Source organism: Eurypyga helias, unplaced genomic scaffold, assembly GCF_000690775.1.
Source record: "Eurypyga helias isolate BGI_N326 unplaced genomic scaffold, ASM69077v1 scaffold40967, whole genome shotgun sequence".
Lineage (NCBI taxonomy): Eukaryota > Metazoa > Chordata > Aves > Eurypygiformes > Eurypygidae > Eurypyga > Eurypyga helias.
In genome coordinates this window covers 20,650-37,064 of record NW_010263097.1, presented here as the reverse complement: position 1 = coordinate 37,064, position 16,415 = coordinate 20,650, and the positions used below count along the sequence as shown (strand labels likewise).

Sequence of the window (16,415 nt, the reverse complement as noted above, 5' to 3'; positions counted from 1 at the left end):
AGGGATTTCCACTAAAACGAGACATAAATCCTTGTGACCTAGGATGTCAGCAGGCTGGAGAGGACTAAAAATCCAAACAAATGCTTGTTAATATTGGCAGCAGCTCAGGAAAAAGAAGTCAAGGAAAAGATCAGCAAAAAAATTTCAGAATAGGCGTGATTAGTAAATCTCTTCCACCGAGTGCTCCCTGGCACACCATGAGCCACCCTAAGCATGTGGCATTAAGGCTGTTTACTTTGGGGTGGAAAAGGAGAAAATGGGAATTTACCAGGCCCAGAGTGCGGGTTGTGTCCTTCTGTGTCATTGCTCTGCTCCAGGTGTTCCCCTTGGCCTTGCCGCTCACTCTGGAAAGGCTCCAGCCCGGGGGTACATACCGTGATGGGCACAGTGCGGACAGCTTGCCTGTAGAGCCGGCAGGTCTGCATCCCTGGGTGCCTCTCCAGCCACGCCGGCAGTCGGCAACGCTGCTGTCCCAGTGGTCCAGGCCCCTCGTATAGCGTGGCAGAGAATGGTACGCGTGCTGTGCTGCTCCTCTGGTTGGAAACTGCAAGCTGAACACGCTGTGTAAAAAAAAAAAAAAAAAAAATTTGAGCTAAAGCCTCCCCAGGCACAAATTCTAGTGCCACATAATAATAATGAGGATGATGATAGCAGTAAATTAACAGGAAATTAGTAATAATAATGAGTTGGGATCTGTGTCAAGTCTTGACCTTAAATCAGCATATTTCCCAAGACCTGAATTTGAGCTCTGTGCCTGGGAAACGACTCAGCGTTTCCCAAAGTGTTAACTGCTAAGGTAATTTGGAGTCTGCTGTAGTTTTAGCAAGCTCTGATTTATGAGCAGAACACAAATGTGCAGGAGCAGCCCACGGCCACTGGAGCCAGAGCAGAATTCCCAGTGTGTCCCATCTGCCACAGCGGGCAGGAGCAGATGCTGGGGGCAGGGGGGGCACAAGGAGCATCTCCTGCTCGTGACCTCCAGCCATAACCAGTGCCACCTCCTTTTAGCTGTTTCTTGTGGAAAGTGGTTTGTTTTCTATAAGCAAGTTTCTTATAGGAAGCTCCTTATAGGCGTTTCTTACAGCAAGTGCTTGGCTGTTTTGTGATAAAGGGTAGAGCTGGAAAGGAAGGGATCACTTGCTGTAAGTGACTGAGGCTGAGCGCTGGGCTTTGCTGCTATTTCCTGATGCAGACAAAAACATATGCAAACCAGCAGCAGCAAACTGACAAACACTGGGCGAGCATTCAAGCTGGCCAAATGTGAGGGAGCATGGCAGCTATTGCACTGATAGCCTTGCTCCGCCAGTGCTTAACTCCTTCAGTGTTTATTTGTTCCAGAAGAAAAAGCACGCCCTGACATGCCAATATTGCCCACAGTTCTCACGCTGCAGATGTGCAGCGCCATGCGAGAGCACTGGATCTGATTTTATCTGTTAATTTAGGTGTGGGACTTTATTTGGCAGGTCAGGGCGTAGGGACATATTGCAGATGATGGTTTGGTGGACTCCACAGAGAGACCACGGGGGCTCGCCCAGGCTGCAGCCCGTGGCAGTACATGGCCAGCCAGCTGCTTCCCTCCTGGGTACGGCCACCCCCATGTCCAGCCCTTTCAGAGCATTACCAGGACAAAGTTCTGCTAGCCATTTAAAAACTAAGCTTTTAAGCAGCTTAATCTTTTCCTCACCCACACTTTCATGTATAGTTTCACTTCAGTGATTTTCAAAGTTAAATTACATTCATCTTAGCATTAAGGAAGAAGCAAAACCATTTTGAAATCCACCTTTCTGATCATCATTCATCAAAAGACCCCAGAAGTCACCTTTGGCTATAGGAAATAGAGAGATGCTTTCCTTGTTTAGAAACAACAACAACAAAAAAGAAAGAACAGTAAATGCTTTGTTCAGAATAAGAGGAGAAGGAGAAAGGTCTCTGCTGAGTCTGCTTGAATAAACAGGAAGGAAGGGATTTGGCAGAATTAATCTAAACACAGCCTTATGTTGGGAAATGCAGGCTAGGAAAATAGCCCTATAAAAAAATTAGGAAAGTCCCAAACACTTAGAGAACCCTGGTTGCCGTGATATCTTTTTAATGAGAATGAAAGAAAAAGAAGCTCTTTTCCACCAGTTTTAGGATTTTAATGGGGCATCCTGACTAGAGTAGCTGGAGTGAGTGGCAGGGATTTTTCCTCCCTCCCCAACCCAATACCGGTGCTAGGGGGAGAGGTAGGTGTGAAGCTCCAGCTGTGACTACGTGCCACTGGGCAGCTCTGGTGCTCTGGCCCTTTTGCTCACCCCCAGGGATTGGGACCAGCCCTGATCCCTGGGGCACGAGGGCTCTGACTCCTCTTGGCAGCCACTGCCGTCCTGCTCTGGCAGCAGGACACTAGGTTTAGCTTCACCCTTTGCCCTGGGTCACAGACCACAAGTTTGGCTGAGAGCGAGCCAGATCATGCACACCCACACCCCTTCTTCTCCTTCCCGAATGAGTTTTCATCTTCATTGTCTTTAAAAGCAACAGCATTACTAATCCTGAACGTGACCTGGCAGCCACAGCACGGAGAAGGAAAGCCTTTCAGCTCTCTATATCACCCAGCTGTATCACCGCTAACTTGATGCTTCGAAGCTCTCCAAGCTGACGGGAGCCAGCAGGAGCACACAGTCTTCCAACCAGTTTGCTCAGAAGTATCACAGCTTGTATCGGCGTGATACATACCAGCAGTATGAACTTAACAAGGGTATTTGAAGGTCACCACATTGTGGCCCTATAACTGAAGCCAAATTCTTCCTTTATTTAAAGCCTAATTCCTCCGCCCTTACGCAGTACAAGTAAGCCAGAACATGCCCGAGAGTTGTTCATACAGAAGTGCATTGGTCTCCCAGAAAGTCACTTAAAAAAAAGCATTGTTAGATCAAGGATTGGAAGCTATGAGTCACTTTATTTACAGCAATTACATAATTATAGTCATTATAGAAATTAATATAATTATGCAGATACATTTCCAGCAACATATTAAATGTACATAAATACATGGACATAAATCATTCTAAATATAAATGTAAAATTATGTTGTTACAATACAAGTTTATATTGTTAATTATTTCTAGTGCAAGAGTGTTGGTAGTAGACTGTCAGGACAGTGTCTGGTTAAATAAGGCTAAACCAGCCTGATTCTGGTGCCACATTCCTGTTCCCCCTCAGCCAGGCCAAGACTGCTCTGGATGAGCACCAGTTTCATTTAGCAGCTTTGGGAAAAGTCCAGTCTGGTTATCCCCTGCTGTCAGAACCTTGCCCCCTCCACCACCCCGTTCCACTAGTATTTCTTTCTGCACAAGCCACATCTTGCGCTTCAGCCTCACGTTTCAACATAGACAGATGGGAGTAATAATTGCTCCCAGGGATTTGAGAACGCCCAACAAGTCATACCAAAGTTGCAACAAGCTGCACTGAAGTTGACTTGTTTGGGATGTTGTTGTCACCTTGGGGCTGTTTTAAAAATGAGATTACATAGACTGTGACTGGGTTTGAAGGGTCTGAATGCGTCCTTGAGCTTGTGCCTGCCACCGTAGGGATGCAGGCAGCACGTAAAGCATTGAAGCCATGCTTCTTACTGGGATTTTTGGACCTAAAATTATAAACCTAGTGATGTTCACATCAGGAGATACTGCTGTGCTTCCCGCACTCCCATCCTGTCAGCCATGGTTTTCACAGTCCTGATGTTTCTGAGCTCTTGGCCATCTTCTCTGGGAGCTCTCCTCCCCTGTGAAGCTAAGAACTTTATTCCTGACTTCAAGGGGAACAGAGTTAAACCAGCAGGACTTGAGCTCAGCAGAGATTGCTGCATACCTGGTTTGGTACATTTTCATGCTGTACTTGCAAACTCAGTATGCGAGGAGTTACATGGGCTTCCACAGACAGGTCTACAGCCAGATGAACAGAGATCACCAAAAATAGGCCCTAAGGAAGGTTGGAATTGATCCTGATGCTGTATAAAGTTTCGTGGTTGCTCTGAATAGGCACAGGATGCTTGTGTCCTGTTCCCCCCGCCCCCCTCATCATTCATGTGCAGCATCCATGCTCACGTCTGTACTCCCACGGCATCCTGTGGGAGAGTCCTGCTCTCCTGTATCCAGACAAGCTCAAAGTCTCAAATCAGGTCATCTGAATCACCCTTAAAATCACTCATCGATTTTCTCTTAAGTTATTTATTAGACCAGAGAGCTGCTTCCATCCTCCTGGTTACCGGGGGTGATGTTGCTCAGGAGCTCTCCCGCAGAGCTGTGCTCCTACCTAATGTGTGTGGCATTCCCCACGGTACGCACACAGGGACAACTTACAAAATTGTTGGTTGTTTTTTGGTTTTGTTTTGGTTTTTTTTAATGGGAATACATCTTGACAAGTTGTGCCATGGTAATTTTAATGTAAACTGTTATAATCTGACCAGTTCTTTCTGAAATTTGCAGGCTAGCAGGAAAATGATGAAAATGTTACCTTTTTTCCAAAGTGGTCCTATTGGAATACGCAATGGATCAGAGGGTTGCATTGGTGCAAACACTTCATCATCAGTAGCTGCTCAAGTCTCTGCCTGTCCTGAACCTTCTGGAGACGAGGTCTGGTCCAGGAACCAGGATAAGATGAGTGAAAGACCAGAGCAAGCCTACAGACCCTCCCGTGCATCTTCCATCACGAGCAATGGGAGCTGCACCTCTGCTGGGGACAGCCCTGAAAAGGGGAAGAAAGGAATAAAGGAAATCCTTACCAATGCATTTAAGAAGATAAAAAAGACCAAACCACCCAGCGGTAAGTGTTCCTCCATCCTCCTTGCACCACCTCATCAGCCACAGTTACCTGTAGAGGGGCTGCACGAGGTGGAGAATTGTCCCCTTGAGCAACAAGGGCACTGACAGGTTGAAGTGACTTGCCCAGGGGACCTGGGGAAACCATGAGCTGAGTGGGACATGACCTCAAGTCCTGTTCCACTGGTACCAGGGGCACACTCCTTGAGGAACTGCCAGTTTGCAGGTTGTCTGTCCAAAACGAAACTTATTTATGCCTTTCATGGTGGCACAGAGATCTGGGGATGGGTGAGAAGCCAAAGCATACCTCCCTGCTCTGTCCCTCCATGAAGCCACCCACCCGTGAAATCTCCTCTTCCCCCAGGGACAGCAGCAAGCAGCACACGTAGGTCTGGAGCTGATATCTGAACATACAGCTCCACTGATTGCGGGCACCGTCCCTGCAGGGTGCTTAGAGAGGCAGGAAAATACCCACTCAGAGAAACCCAGGACTGGAGAGGAATGCCCCTTGGCGTTTCCAAGGCTCACCTGCCACCTCCTCTCAGATGACATATCTCATTACCTGGTTCATAAAATTAATGAGCTGTACCTTAAAATAAGTACACTTTTTAGCCCTACCTCCTTTACTGGGGGGCTCTTAAAGTCTCACTGCTTTAGTACAGATTATCTCATGTTTGGGCAAGCCTTTATCCAGCTCATTGGTGTCTCCTTCTCCATGTGTCAGATGTTTTCCCTAACTGGTGGTTTTCCTTCTCAACCATGAATTTGTTCAGCTAAATGAACCAAGTCTACTGAAAACGGGCCCTTCGTGCCTTTGTTCTCACTGCTGCATTGCCCCATTCCCAATGCCTTTCTTCTGAAATAAAGCAACCAGAATTGCAGAAAATAATCCAGATGAGATACCACCAATGCCTGGTATAATAAGTTACCATTTTCCTACCTCAGTGGGACATTCCTCACTGGATACATCCTGGGGTCATAACTGACATTTTCACCACCATCTCACAGTAATGATTTACTGATTTTCCTGACATCTGTCTTCTTCCTCCATTTCCAAGATGATTCACATTCAGATTGCAGCAGAAAATCCTATTTGTTGCTAAGTAACTTTTGTTCTATTGAATTTGTATCGTATACTTTGGGCTATTAAGTTTCAGCCCATTGACTATTCCAGTTATCCTGTTGTTCCTGTACGATAAACCGAGCCCTCGGTTTCGATACTGTCTCTGAACTTTGTGTAATCATCAGATGCCAGTGGGGCCCTCCCAGCTTCTGTGCCACAGTCTTGAAAGAGAATATGAAGTAAAATTAGTTTCATGAGTAATGTAAGCTTTCTCCACCCAGCATTTCCCATAGAAACCTTATATACCTAACAAAATCTATGTGGGGATGTAACTCCTCCAGTTTAATTCATAATTTCCCAGATTGAACCATATTGAGTAACTAGCTGCAGTTCAGATAAGATAGTTCAGTTGTATTTAACTTGCCCGCTAAATGTGTCCTCCAAAAAAATTTCACAGGTCAGATTGTGCCAACCTATTTCTGGAAAGCTCATGGGGTATTTCCTATAGCACATCTTGTTTAGTTGTATCTTTCCATCTACATTTATTTCTAAAGCCATGCTTCTTTCTTGAGGTCATATTAATGGGAAGCAGGATAATAAATAAATAAAAACCCAATCCCTCACAAATCTAAATTTTGGAAAAATAATGGGTAGCACATGAAAACCTGTCCAGATGAAACACAGTGGTGCTAGAATTCCAATTTTCATTGTCCCAGGTAGAGGCAAGCTAGAAATAATCTTTAAAGAAAGAGATTTTCTATATGGTGAAGGAGCTGAAGATCTAGCATTAGAGAAATACAAACTTTTTTTTTAAATATTCCAGACCATAAGTTTATATAAAATAGAAATTTTAGTCTTCTCTATTGGATAAAGAAAGGCTGTTCTTCTTTCACCAGTCAAACAAATCATGGATCTCCTCGAAGAGCAAAAGCTTTGCGACGCTGCTCAGTATCTGATTATCCTGGAGAAAAGCCTGTCTAGCAAAGGTGAGGAGGGACTAAACACCAGCCAGCAAGATGTGGAGTCTGTCTATGCAGTTCTAAAGCACAAAGTGTTCAGCATCTTAAAAGACTCCGTGCTGCTGGCAAAAACAAACCCCGAACTGCTGCAGCAGGCAGTAGAGGCACTGAAAGAGCAGGAGAAAGAAGATCAGAGCTACATGTCAGAGAATCCACCTGACCAAAACATGCAATTTAGACCTAGAAATTGGAAAGAGCTTTGGATGGCTACAGTAAAGGAGTCGGTAGAGACTCGAATGAAAGACACCAGCCGTACTCCTAGAACTGAGAACCTCTCTACAGCTGGCCAGAACCTCCTGCACATGGGGAAGACAATGAAAGAAGATTTGACAGTAGTTGTAAAGTACATTAAACAGCTTTATCCTCCGGAGTTTAATGTGTTCAGCACATATGCAGAACTCTACCACAATTATTTTGCCTCCCAGGCGAAGAAAAATGCTGAATCGCATCTGGAAGACAAGGATATTTACCTCCTCCTCTCCTGGGTGCACAACATATATCCAAAGTAAGTGAGACTTTTACACATGTTTATCCCTGGTGATCAATACTAGTTCAGTGGCTGCAAACCAGGCATTTGCTTGATTTGTGAATCGGCATCACTGCGATGCAGTCTGGTGCCTGGGTAGGTTTTAGTGTCGCTGGCCTTGTGTTGGTGTACACTGGCTGACCAGGAGAGTTGGAAGGGGCACACTCAAGGCTGCTACTCTCTAAACCAAGAGCTCATCCCACCATTCAGGTTTCTGGGCCACATCATGCACACAGATGTTTAGGTCTTCACTTGTGGGGTAAGTTGGGCAGGTTCATTGCCCTGATCTCTATTTCCAGTTGTAGACCTGAACTCATCCTTGGAAAATTTGGAAATTTCAACCCTCTGAACCAGAGGGCAGCCAATGAATAGAACAACCAAGGTGCAATTATCCTGGGCATGGAGGATGTTTCTTAGTCACTACCCACAGTCTGTGCTCTCCTCTGGGCTGGGAGACCACAAGGTGCACCCCTGTGAAATGACATCATCAGCCAAGGGTTGCCTTTCATGCTTGCAAGCCCTATACACTGTAGAACTAAAACCGTGCCTTGCTGTGGCCTATAGCACTGGATGGAGATTCAAGGGCTCTCATTTCTTAGGTGAAAGCCAGTAAATACACCAGCAGTGTTTCTTCTGGTGTTCTAAAGCCTTCACCTTCACTTGTTCATCCTCAGGTTTCACTGACCGAGTATAATGAGTCAGTGCAGATCCTGGAAGTTTTCCAGAGCCAGTGCTGTGCTTTAGGTCAGGATATTCAGGCCTGAACCAGTGTGTGTCTGGAAATCAGTAGCTGTGAGGACCAGGGCTCACTGGAGCAGCGCAGCCCATTGCTGTGGATGCTGTTGGCCAGGGCAGCAGCTGCTTAACAAGGTGTTCCCAGGGGCTAGATCCAGGTCTCTGCTCAGGGACCACCTCTCCATGGCCAGCAGTGAAGGGAGCAGTGAGGAGGAGGGTTGCACAACAGCCTGGCCCAGCTTCCAGCATCCTACCAGAAAGAGCCAATGTGTGGGAAGCACGGCAGTGTACCCCCACGGAGCTGGGTCATGTGCAAACAGAGAAATCAGGCGATGCTCAGGGTTATTCTCCGCAGCTCCAGAGGGAGAGGTTGCTTCCAAATCAGCCTCCCCACAAGTGCTGGCCTGAGCCCCCCACGGCTGGCAGGTCCCTTCCCTCAAAGCTGCTCGGGAGCACCCAGCTGAGCTGGCATGCCATGAGGACATGACAGCAGAGTATGGAACTGCCCACTCCATTCCCAGATAGCCACAAAATGACATCTTTCTGTCTGATCCCCTTGCTATATCGATGGAGAGAGGCCATGTCCTGGGACTAGTCCCTCCTGCTGCTCTCGTCCCCTGTACCAGAATGTGACTTCGTTCCCCTGGGTTGCTTGCGGTCCCATCCTCACAGGTCCTACCCTTGGCACAGATTCAGCTCTTCCAAGTCCTGGCTGGACTAAGGACAATGTACATTTCCATCTGTTTTTTCACTGATAGCCTCAAAAATTGTTAGTGCGTTGCATCAACAGCTGTCTTGAATTACACTGCTCTTGGAAAATGAATTTGTTTGGCTTTTTCATTCCAGAGACATGAGAAAAGATCATGTTTTAGCCGCGGAGTTGGACAAAGTTAAGCTTGGAAGCCTTTTGCCATCAAGTCTGAGCAAAGAACTCGAAGAGAAATACCTTGACAGTGAAGAGGTGAGAATCTGTTCAGTCCCTCCTCTTCCCTTTACTGTTCCCATATGACTCCTTGAAGGAGCTCTGACTTGCCCTGCATGCACACTTCTCAGCTGTGAGTCACACACCCTTCCAGAGACAAGCAAAAGCAAGAATGCTTTTGTTTCTTCTGGGGGGGACAGGTCGGCTTTCTGCTTGATGGGACTTGCAGAACAAACTTCCTGTTAGCCCTGGGAGCCATCCTGTTCTTGCAGAGCTTGTGGTAGGAAGGTGGGAAAAAATCCAACACTTCTTTATGGGTAACTTTGCAGTTCTCTTTTAAATCCCAGAGGGATTTATGCTCCCTCTCGCAGATGATGGATTCAGAATTATCTCAGGTCTCTGCAGAGGTGCCCGACCTTGGATGAGCACAAAGCATGCAGGTCTGCTCTTGAAAAATGTGTTTCTTTAGTGGAGAATCACCTGGTCTGCAGAAAATAACAATTGCTCTGGTTTTTGGATCACTCTTGCCTTAATGGATACAAGAGGCAACTTTTACAGTACTCCCATAGCTTAGTGCTTTTGGCATTTGGGGCTGGAATTCCTGGAAAATGAGAAAACGAGTTCCAGGTTTAGCTGTAGCCCCTGATGGTTTGCAGATGGAGAGGAGGGTGTGAGGGCTACAGACCGCATGAACACGGCACTTGGTGATCAGAGGTACGTGCAAGCCACTGCGGAGACCGTTTCAAAAGCGTGGCTGCACAGTGTGCACGCAGGAGGGGTCAGAAAGCCTGAGAACAGGCTTCACTCACCAGCGCTCATAAGACGTCAGAAGTGCTTATGAAAAAGGATTGCAAAACCAGGCCCAGAGGGTAGCACTGATTAGGACACACAGTCAACGCGTGGCTGGGGGAATTTGGGCTCTAGCACTGGTAGCTGCCTGTGACCTTCTTACCCATCACTCTCCTGCCCTGCCCTTGAGATCAACACTGATATTACGGGCAGGGACGTAGATGTTCACTCCTACACTGAAATATCCAACTCGGTATTGCACAGGGATAAGGTGTCTCATAACAAAGACCCTTTATTTCTCAGCCAGGGCCGAGGAAAATGTCTGCTCAGCCAGACAAATGATGGGTGAGCAAGTAAAACCTGGATAAGGCAGGAGCTGCTACATCCACTTTGTGACAAATGCTGTTGGTTTTCCTTCCCTAAAGGCTACTGTCAAGAATTCACTGAGCAAATGTTTAGATAAAGAAATCCAGAGATGGAAAGAAGACAAAGAACCAGAGAAACTAAATGGACATTTTCAGAGTGAGCTACTAGCAATATTTGTTATCCAGGTAATCCAGGTGTATATTAAAAATGAACGGTTGCATCCTGCCTGTATTTAGAGTATGAGACTAACTATAGTTGATTCAGGAGAGCGAAAGGCCAGGTCGCTGGTGCAGGGCAGTAGCAGAGGTGGGTGGTAAAGGGGAGCCCTGCCCCATGGTCTGGCATGGTCCTGGTCTACCGTGTGCTGGAGACAAGCTCCTCTGTAAGCAAAGCGAGCAGGAAAGCTGCCTTTGTTTCTCCCTGTGCGGTCTCTCCTGCACCCTGAGCTGAAGCCAAGCCATTAGGTGCTGGGTCTTGTAACAGTGGACGCAGGAGGCTAAACCTGCCAAGCGCGGACGCAGCACAGAGCTGTTGCCCAGCTTGCTCCCAGGGGGACTGTCATGGGCAGGGCTGCTCCGAGTGCTCCTGCTCTTTCCCCATGTTCAACACTCTCCCTCCTCTGGCTGCAGAGGACTAGCAGAGTTTATCTTGTAAAAATAAACCTTTTTTATACTTAGGTGATTGTACCTAAATTATGGGGTTTTTTATTGCAATCATATGACATTCAGCCAAAAAAGGCAAAAAACTCAAGTGTCGCTTTCCCCACTTTCTCAGCTGTTTTATAGATGTTCTTTAATGCTGCTTTCTTCAACTCTCTCTGCATTTGAAGATGGAGGTCAAAATTGGCTGGAACCCACCAAATAAGCAATGCTGCTCTGCACATCCCTGGCTCAGTCGCAGGGAGGGCTGCGGTTACCACAGTTTGGGATCTGTCACCTTTTTAACCAGCAAACCTGGCCTTTTTGGAGCAGGCAGCATTTAAAGTTGATCGTGTTGTCTGTTTGCTTGTTAGAGTATCTACAGCGGCCAGGAGCGAGCCCAGGACATCAGCGCAGCAGTGGGCGAGGAGCTGTCGCATCGCCTGTCGAAGGAGCTGCTTGCCTTCCTGAAAAGGTGCGGTAAGGCAGGGTGGGCAGCTGGGCTGCCAGAGCCCCCTGGGCGGGGGCTCATCCGCCTCTTCTCTTCCGTCTCCCCTCCAGCTACAAGGATGCTTTTGAAGACTTTAAGGAGAAGAGCAAGAAGCACAGATACTACAAGCCTATCCTGATTGCAAATATTAACAACTGCTGGAATTTTAGGTGAGGGTCCAAAACAAAAGGCTTTGCTCCTTCCTCTGCAGGCAATGGATAATAGTGCGAGAGGTGCTCCGGGGTGAGCAGAGGAGGGTCCGTCTGCCTGCAGAGGAAGGTTTGGAGACCTTCTCTCTTTTGAGGACAGATTATGCTGACCTTGCTGCTATTTCCTTGCAGAGACTACGCGCAGAAAAACATGGCAGAGAACGACGACAATAAAGCCCACATCCTCGGCACTCTTGGCGACATCGAAAACAGCGGCTTCGACGTGCTGCTTCAGCAGCTGTTTGCGCAGCTGAAGGTACCGTACCCGCACCCCACACCCTCTTGCCCATGGCTCAGCCCTCCCCAAATCTCTGATTCCAGTGCAGCAAAGTTCAGGAGGGCTGTGGAGCAGGACAGCGCTTGGCATCAGTCAGAGAACTGAATCCCTTCTCCTTGAGCTGGTCCTGAATCCCCTCTCCTTGAGCTGGTCCTCAAGCCTGGGAGCACAACGGGCACAGTCACAGAGGCACGACGGTGCAGAGGAACATAAACTGATCTGATAGCAGCTGAGAGAACTGCTGCAGGAGGGAGAGTCTCGACCTGCCAGTGTTTACACTCCGCACTGTAGGAAGCAATCAAAAATGGCATGAACTGCAATTACACAGCTTTTGGCTTCTTCATAAAGGTGTCCTGAAAGGCACTTTGGTTTCTTTCTTTTTTTTTTTCTTTTTCTTTTTTTTTCTTCCTTTCTTTTATATAAAACACAAGCTTTTTAAGTTAAGCAAGTGTGATAGAGGGGAAGACATAGGAGTCAGGAATGTTCAGCCACAATCTCACCAGCTTTCCCTGTAGGGCCCTTGAGAAGGCATCTGACAGAGCAGAGGTGCTTTATTTATTTTCATGTATATTTACTGTGGCCAAGAAAAACCATGATTGAAAACATCTCATAATGATTCTTTTTTTTTCCCCCCTGATGGTTTCCTAATTCTCTAATCAGACAAGATGGTGTGGGCAAAAGATTAAAAATGTGGAAATAAAAAAAAATCTCCAATATGAGCCTTTCCAAGCCCTCAGTCTTCATCATGAGGAACCAAGAAGGGGGCACAAGCCCAGTACAGCCCCCTCTTCCCCTGCCCTTATAGGTCATTGTCGCACACCCCTGCACAGGACTGCACGTCACGGGACTGTTGCTGTGTAGGATACTGTACTTACAGAAATGTTAAATATACTTGTGCATAGAATTTGTTTTGAGGAAACTAAGCAGATTTTCCTTTTTTTCAGCCAAGTTATAAGAAGTTTACAGAAAATAAGTGGGACTCCAGCAATGAAATTATGAACGAGATCATTAAAACCACCAGCAAACATATTTCAGACTTCCGGACCCTAAAGGAGCCTTTCTACCACGTAAGTCCAAGAGAGATAACAGAGGGATTCTGGGAGACCGAGGCTGAGTTTTCAGCTCTGATCCTCTGCAACTGCAGGTGCCTTGACCTGCGTTAAGCTGGTGAGCTGGCCTGGCATTGGAAAGACCTCTCAGGGAGAGGGAGAGAGAGGGAGAGAGACCTCTCCTGTAGCTCTGCTGCCCTGTTTTCATGGAAAATCACCCATGTTGTAGAGAAAGTGTGCCAGGGATCACTCAAAATATGGCTTTATTTATGTGTGAGTTTGGCTTAGCAACCTTGAAACATGGGTGCAATCACACAGTTCATGGTTCTTTGATTGCCCTAAGAACCAGAGGAAATGGATACAACTGGGACAAATCCCGGATAACTGAGCCACAATCACATTTTCAGTGGTACTGAAGTAGATATAAAACATCACCATATTAAAAAATCTTTGATTTCCTGCCTTTGTCTTTTTAGTAGCTGAAACAAAATTACGATGTTTTGTGTATTAGAGAGAGGAACAGGAGGAGCAGCATGAATTCCTGTTTCTCTGGAGTACTGCTACTTCTTCTCTAACACAAGTTAGATCTTTCCTATGCCTTCAACTCTTCCCAGAAGGAAACAACATCGGGAAATTCCCACACTTCATTAGTTGAATACAAAGAAATTCTCGGCATCTAGGATGTTGTGTAACCATCATGGGGAGGTCAGCAATCAGCACTGTTCCTCATGTGGGATCAGCAGCAGGCATTTGATGGGGCATGTCTTACCAAGATGTTTTTGTCCTCCACCTATACGCAGGGTTTGTTTTGTCCCCAAGCAAAAGATAGATAGCTCATTCCTCCTCTCCTTTCCAACAGGCTATCGTTGAGAAGATCCATGCCCGTTTGGTTAAAGAGTACATCGTGAGGCTGCTGAAGAAGAAAGTCAGCCTGAAAAGTCCAGCGCAGCAGCAAAACCTGGCCCAACACATCTCTGAGAACGCTGCCGACCTGGAGGCCTTCTGCACCAGCAATGTACGTGAGCGCTCGTCATGTCCACACCAGCACAGGGCAAGGGAGCACTGACAAACAGGAAAATGAATTTTCGGGGGGGCCTCTCATTAGCCTTTCCAACTCAGCTTAATTTCCTGGAAGGAGGGATCTTAGGCAGCAAGAGGTCTCCAAGTGCCTGCAGGCAGGAAGGCTCCCCCACCAGCAGACTGCCATCCCCAGATGGAGTGTCATGATTTCATCCGCCTTTGTCCTGTAGGCAGTGGTTTCCTTTTGAAGATTTATATTAGCAGGGTCAGAAGATTTACCTAAACACTGCAGTTCTCTGGTTTCAGTACAACTCATGAGGAGTCTGGATTCTGACTCTTACCCTCACCCTTGATTTCCCTCACTGTGCTGCTTGGAGGTGAGGCAGGGGCTGGAATGGGCGGTGTGTGAGGTCTCTGGTACACAAGGGTTTCCTCCATCAGAGCCCCTTGTGTTTTCTGCATGGCTGAGACACCTTTCCCTGTCCTCCAAGATCACCTCCCTCCTTTCACACTCCTAAATTTGCCTGCAAAAATGTAAAGTCAAGCCCTGTCCTCCACCACCCCATGTACGTTTCATGGGAGAGGGAACAAGCCTGAACATCCCTTGGTGTGGGCAGGAGGTCAGGCAGCCAGTGCCTTGGGATATCCAGCAGCCAGAAAACAGGTCCAGCTGGGGCTTTTTCCTGAGCGGGCAGGGAAACGATTTTGGCAATGCTTGAGGATGCAAAAGGCAGGGCTGTGTGTAAAGCTGGGAGACAGCAGCATGTGCCATTGCATTACCTTGCCCATCAGACCTCATACACACCCTGGGCAACATAGAAACCCGAGGAAAAGAAAGCAGGATGAGAGGGAAGATCAGAGTCTGTTGAGGTGGATGCGGAAACCTCGGTCTTCTGGCAAACCCTACACCTCTTGTGTAAGAAGATTAAAAACCAACACAAAACTAATCCAGTTCCTAAAAGGCTGGCCCAGGCAAAGTCTGGGCTTGAAACATCACTGAAAACAATGAGGCATCTAAAATCTCAGCTGTGTCCTTCCCCCTCGCCAGGAGCCAGTTTGGTGACACTGCTGGTGAAGCACAGCTCCTGGGCTACGCGGGGGTTTGCACCTCCACGCTGACCGCTTTCTCTTCTGGCAGGGGTCTCAAGCCACGTGGCTGAATTCCGCCCTCCCCAAGCTGGCTGAAATCATCCGACTTCAGGATTTAGGTGCCATTAAAATTGAAGTTGCAACACTCGCCACAACATACCCAGATATCCGGTAAGAGACGCTGAAACAGATTTGCAAATACTCGTGTGGGATTTTAATTGAGCCAGGAAACAGTCAAATATGAGCAGAGGTGGGGTTCATATAGCCTGAGTGTGTGAAAGGGGTGGGGGATGCCTGCCAGGCTGTGGCCATCCCAGTGCCATTGGGCAACAAAATAAACTGTTAAAAAAAAAAAAAAAAACCTACTTACATATCTTACATATTCCAAATTCTGGCCTGATTTTTTCCTTTGCCTTGGAGACTGCCTACCCTACCCCAAACCTCCCAGACAGTGCTGGATCCTGTGTTAGACCACCAGATGCCACCCATCACAGGGTGGAGGGCCGCATCCTGGCACAAGGGACCCGGCACCTGTAGATCTGCGGGAGGAGGTGACATCTGCCCCTTTCTCTTCCGCAGCAAAAAGCACCTGGAAGCGTTCCTGTGCATCAAAGCCAATCTGTCACACAGCGAACGCAAAAGCATCCTGGGCTACTTGGCAGACAGCACGGCATCTACGCTGCCCGCGGCCACGCTCTTCTCCAACATAAATGTGTCCTAGGCCACGGCACCCCTTGGCACCCGCTTTATGCCAGACTGTGGGCTAAGCTAGGGACAGAGACCATCCCTTGGAGCGAGGCACAGCACCCAGCACCAACTTTTCCTACAGAAAGTACTTTGTCCTAATCTGGCGCTCAGCATTTCTATGGAAATCACTGTCCCCCATGCACGGCTGGGAAGGGGGACACCCGCAGGGGGTGCGGTGCTCGCAAGGATGGGGGCTGCTCCCTGCAGAAGTCACAGACTCCATCTGAGGTCTCCTTGGTGCCACCACGTTCTCCGTCTGGACACTGCCCTGGTTCTCTGACCTCCGTCTACCTCACGGGGTACTGTGAAGGCCACGTCGCTGACTCCCCCGCTAGCCCAGACCGAGCGGGCACCTCCTACGTAGCTTTTTGTCTTCTAAGGAAATGGAGGGAAACAAAAACTGAAACAAAAATGTAGAGATGTTAGAAAAGTGCCATGTGAGCATGCTTGCACCCCATCTGCCTTCCTCTGAGCTGGGCAAGGCTGGCTGTGTGAGGCTGATGGGCGAGGCACCAGGTTTTGGGTCAGGAGGAGCTGTTGCCTAGTCATGCCAGGACTCCCCCTGTCCCGCTGCGCTGCAGCACCCCCAGATCTGGGTTTGGCATGGCCCTGGTTGCACCCTGTGCCCCATGCAGCAGCATTGCCCACGGGCATCAGGGTTTCTGAACTGGCCCCACAGAGCC

At 47.8% G+C, this 16,415-nt stretch overlaps 1 protein-coding gene across 1 annotated transcript; it reads left to right on the top strand.

The window, feature by feature from the left end:
• The first annotated feature begins 4,472 nt into the window (after positions 1-4,472).
• On the top strand, positions 4,473-15,706 carry LOC104504173 (tumor necrosis factor alpha-induced protein 2-like). Its single transcript, XM_010155938.1, has 11 exons — positions 4,473-4,797; positions 6,753-7,380; positions 8,983-9,097; positions 10,273-10,398; positions 11,226-11,326; positions 11,413-11,511; positions 11,683-11,806; positions 12,772-12,894; positions 13,736-13,891; positions 15,035-15,156; positions 15,565-15,706. Exons 1-11 carry the CDS (start codon positions 4,473-4,475, stop codon positions 15,704-15,706), a joined length of 2,061 nt encoding a protein of 686 aa, XP_010154240.1.
• The last annotated feature ends 709 nt before the right edge of the window (positions 15,707-16,415 follow it).

Excerpts from the sequence above, each read along its gene's own strand:
- LOC104504173 (XM_010155938.1), top strand. The coding sequence starts at position 4,473 with ATGATGAAAATGTTACCTTTTTTCCAAAGTGGTCCTATTGGAATACGC. Across the intron at positions 11,512-11,682 it reads AACAACTGCTGGAATTTTAG|AGACTACGCGCAGAAAAACA; the intron begins GTGAGGGTCCAA and ends ATTTCCTTGCAG. Across the intron at positions 13,892-15,034 it reads AGGCCTTCTGCACCAGCAAT|GGGTCTCAAGCCACGTGGCT; the intron begins GTACGTGAGCGC and ends CTCTTCTGGCAG.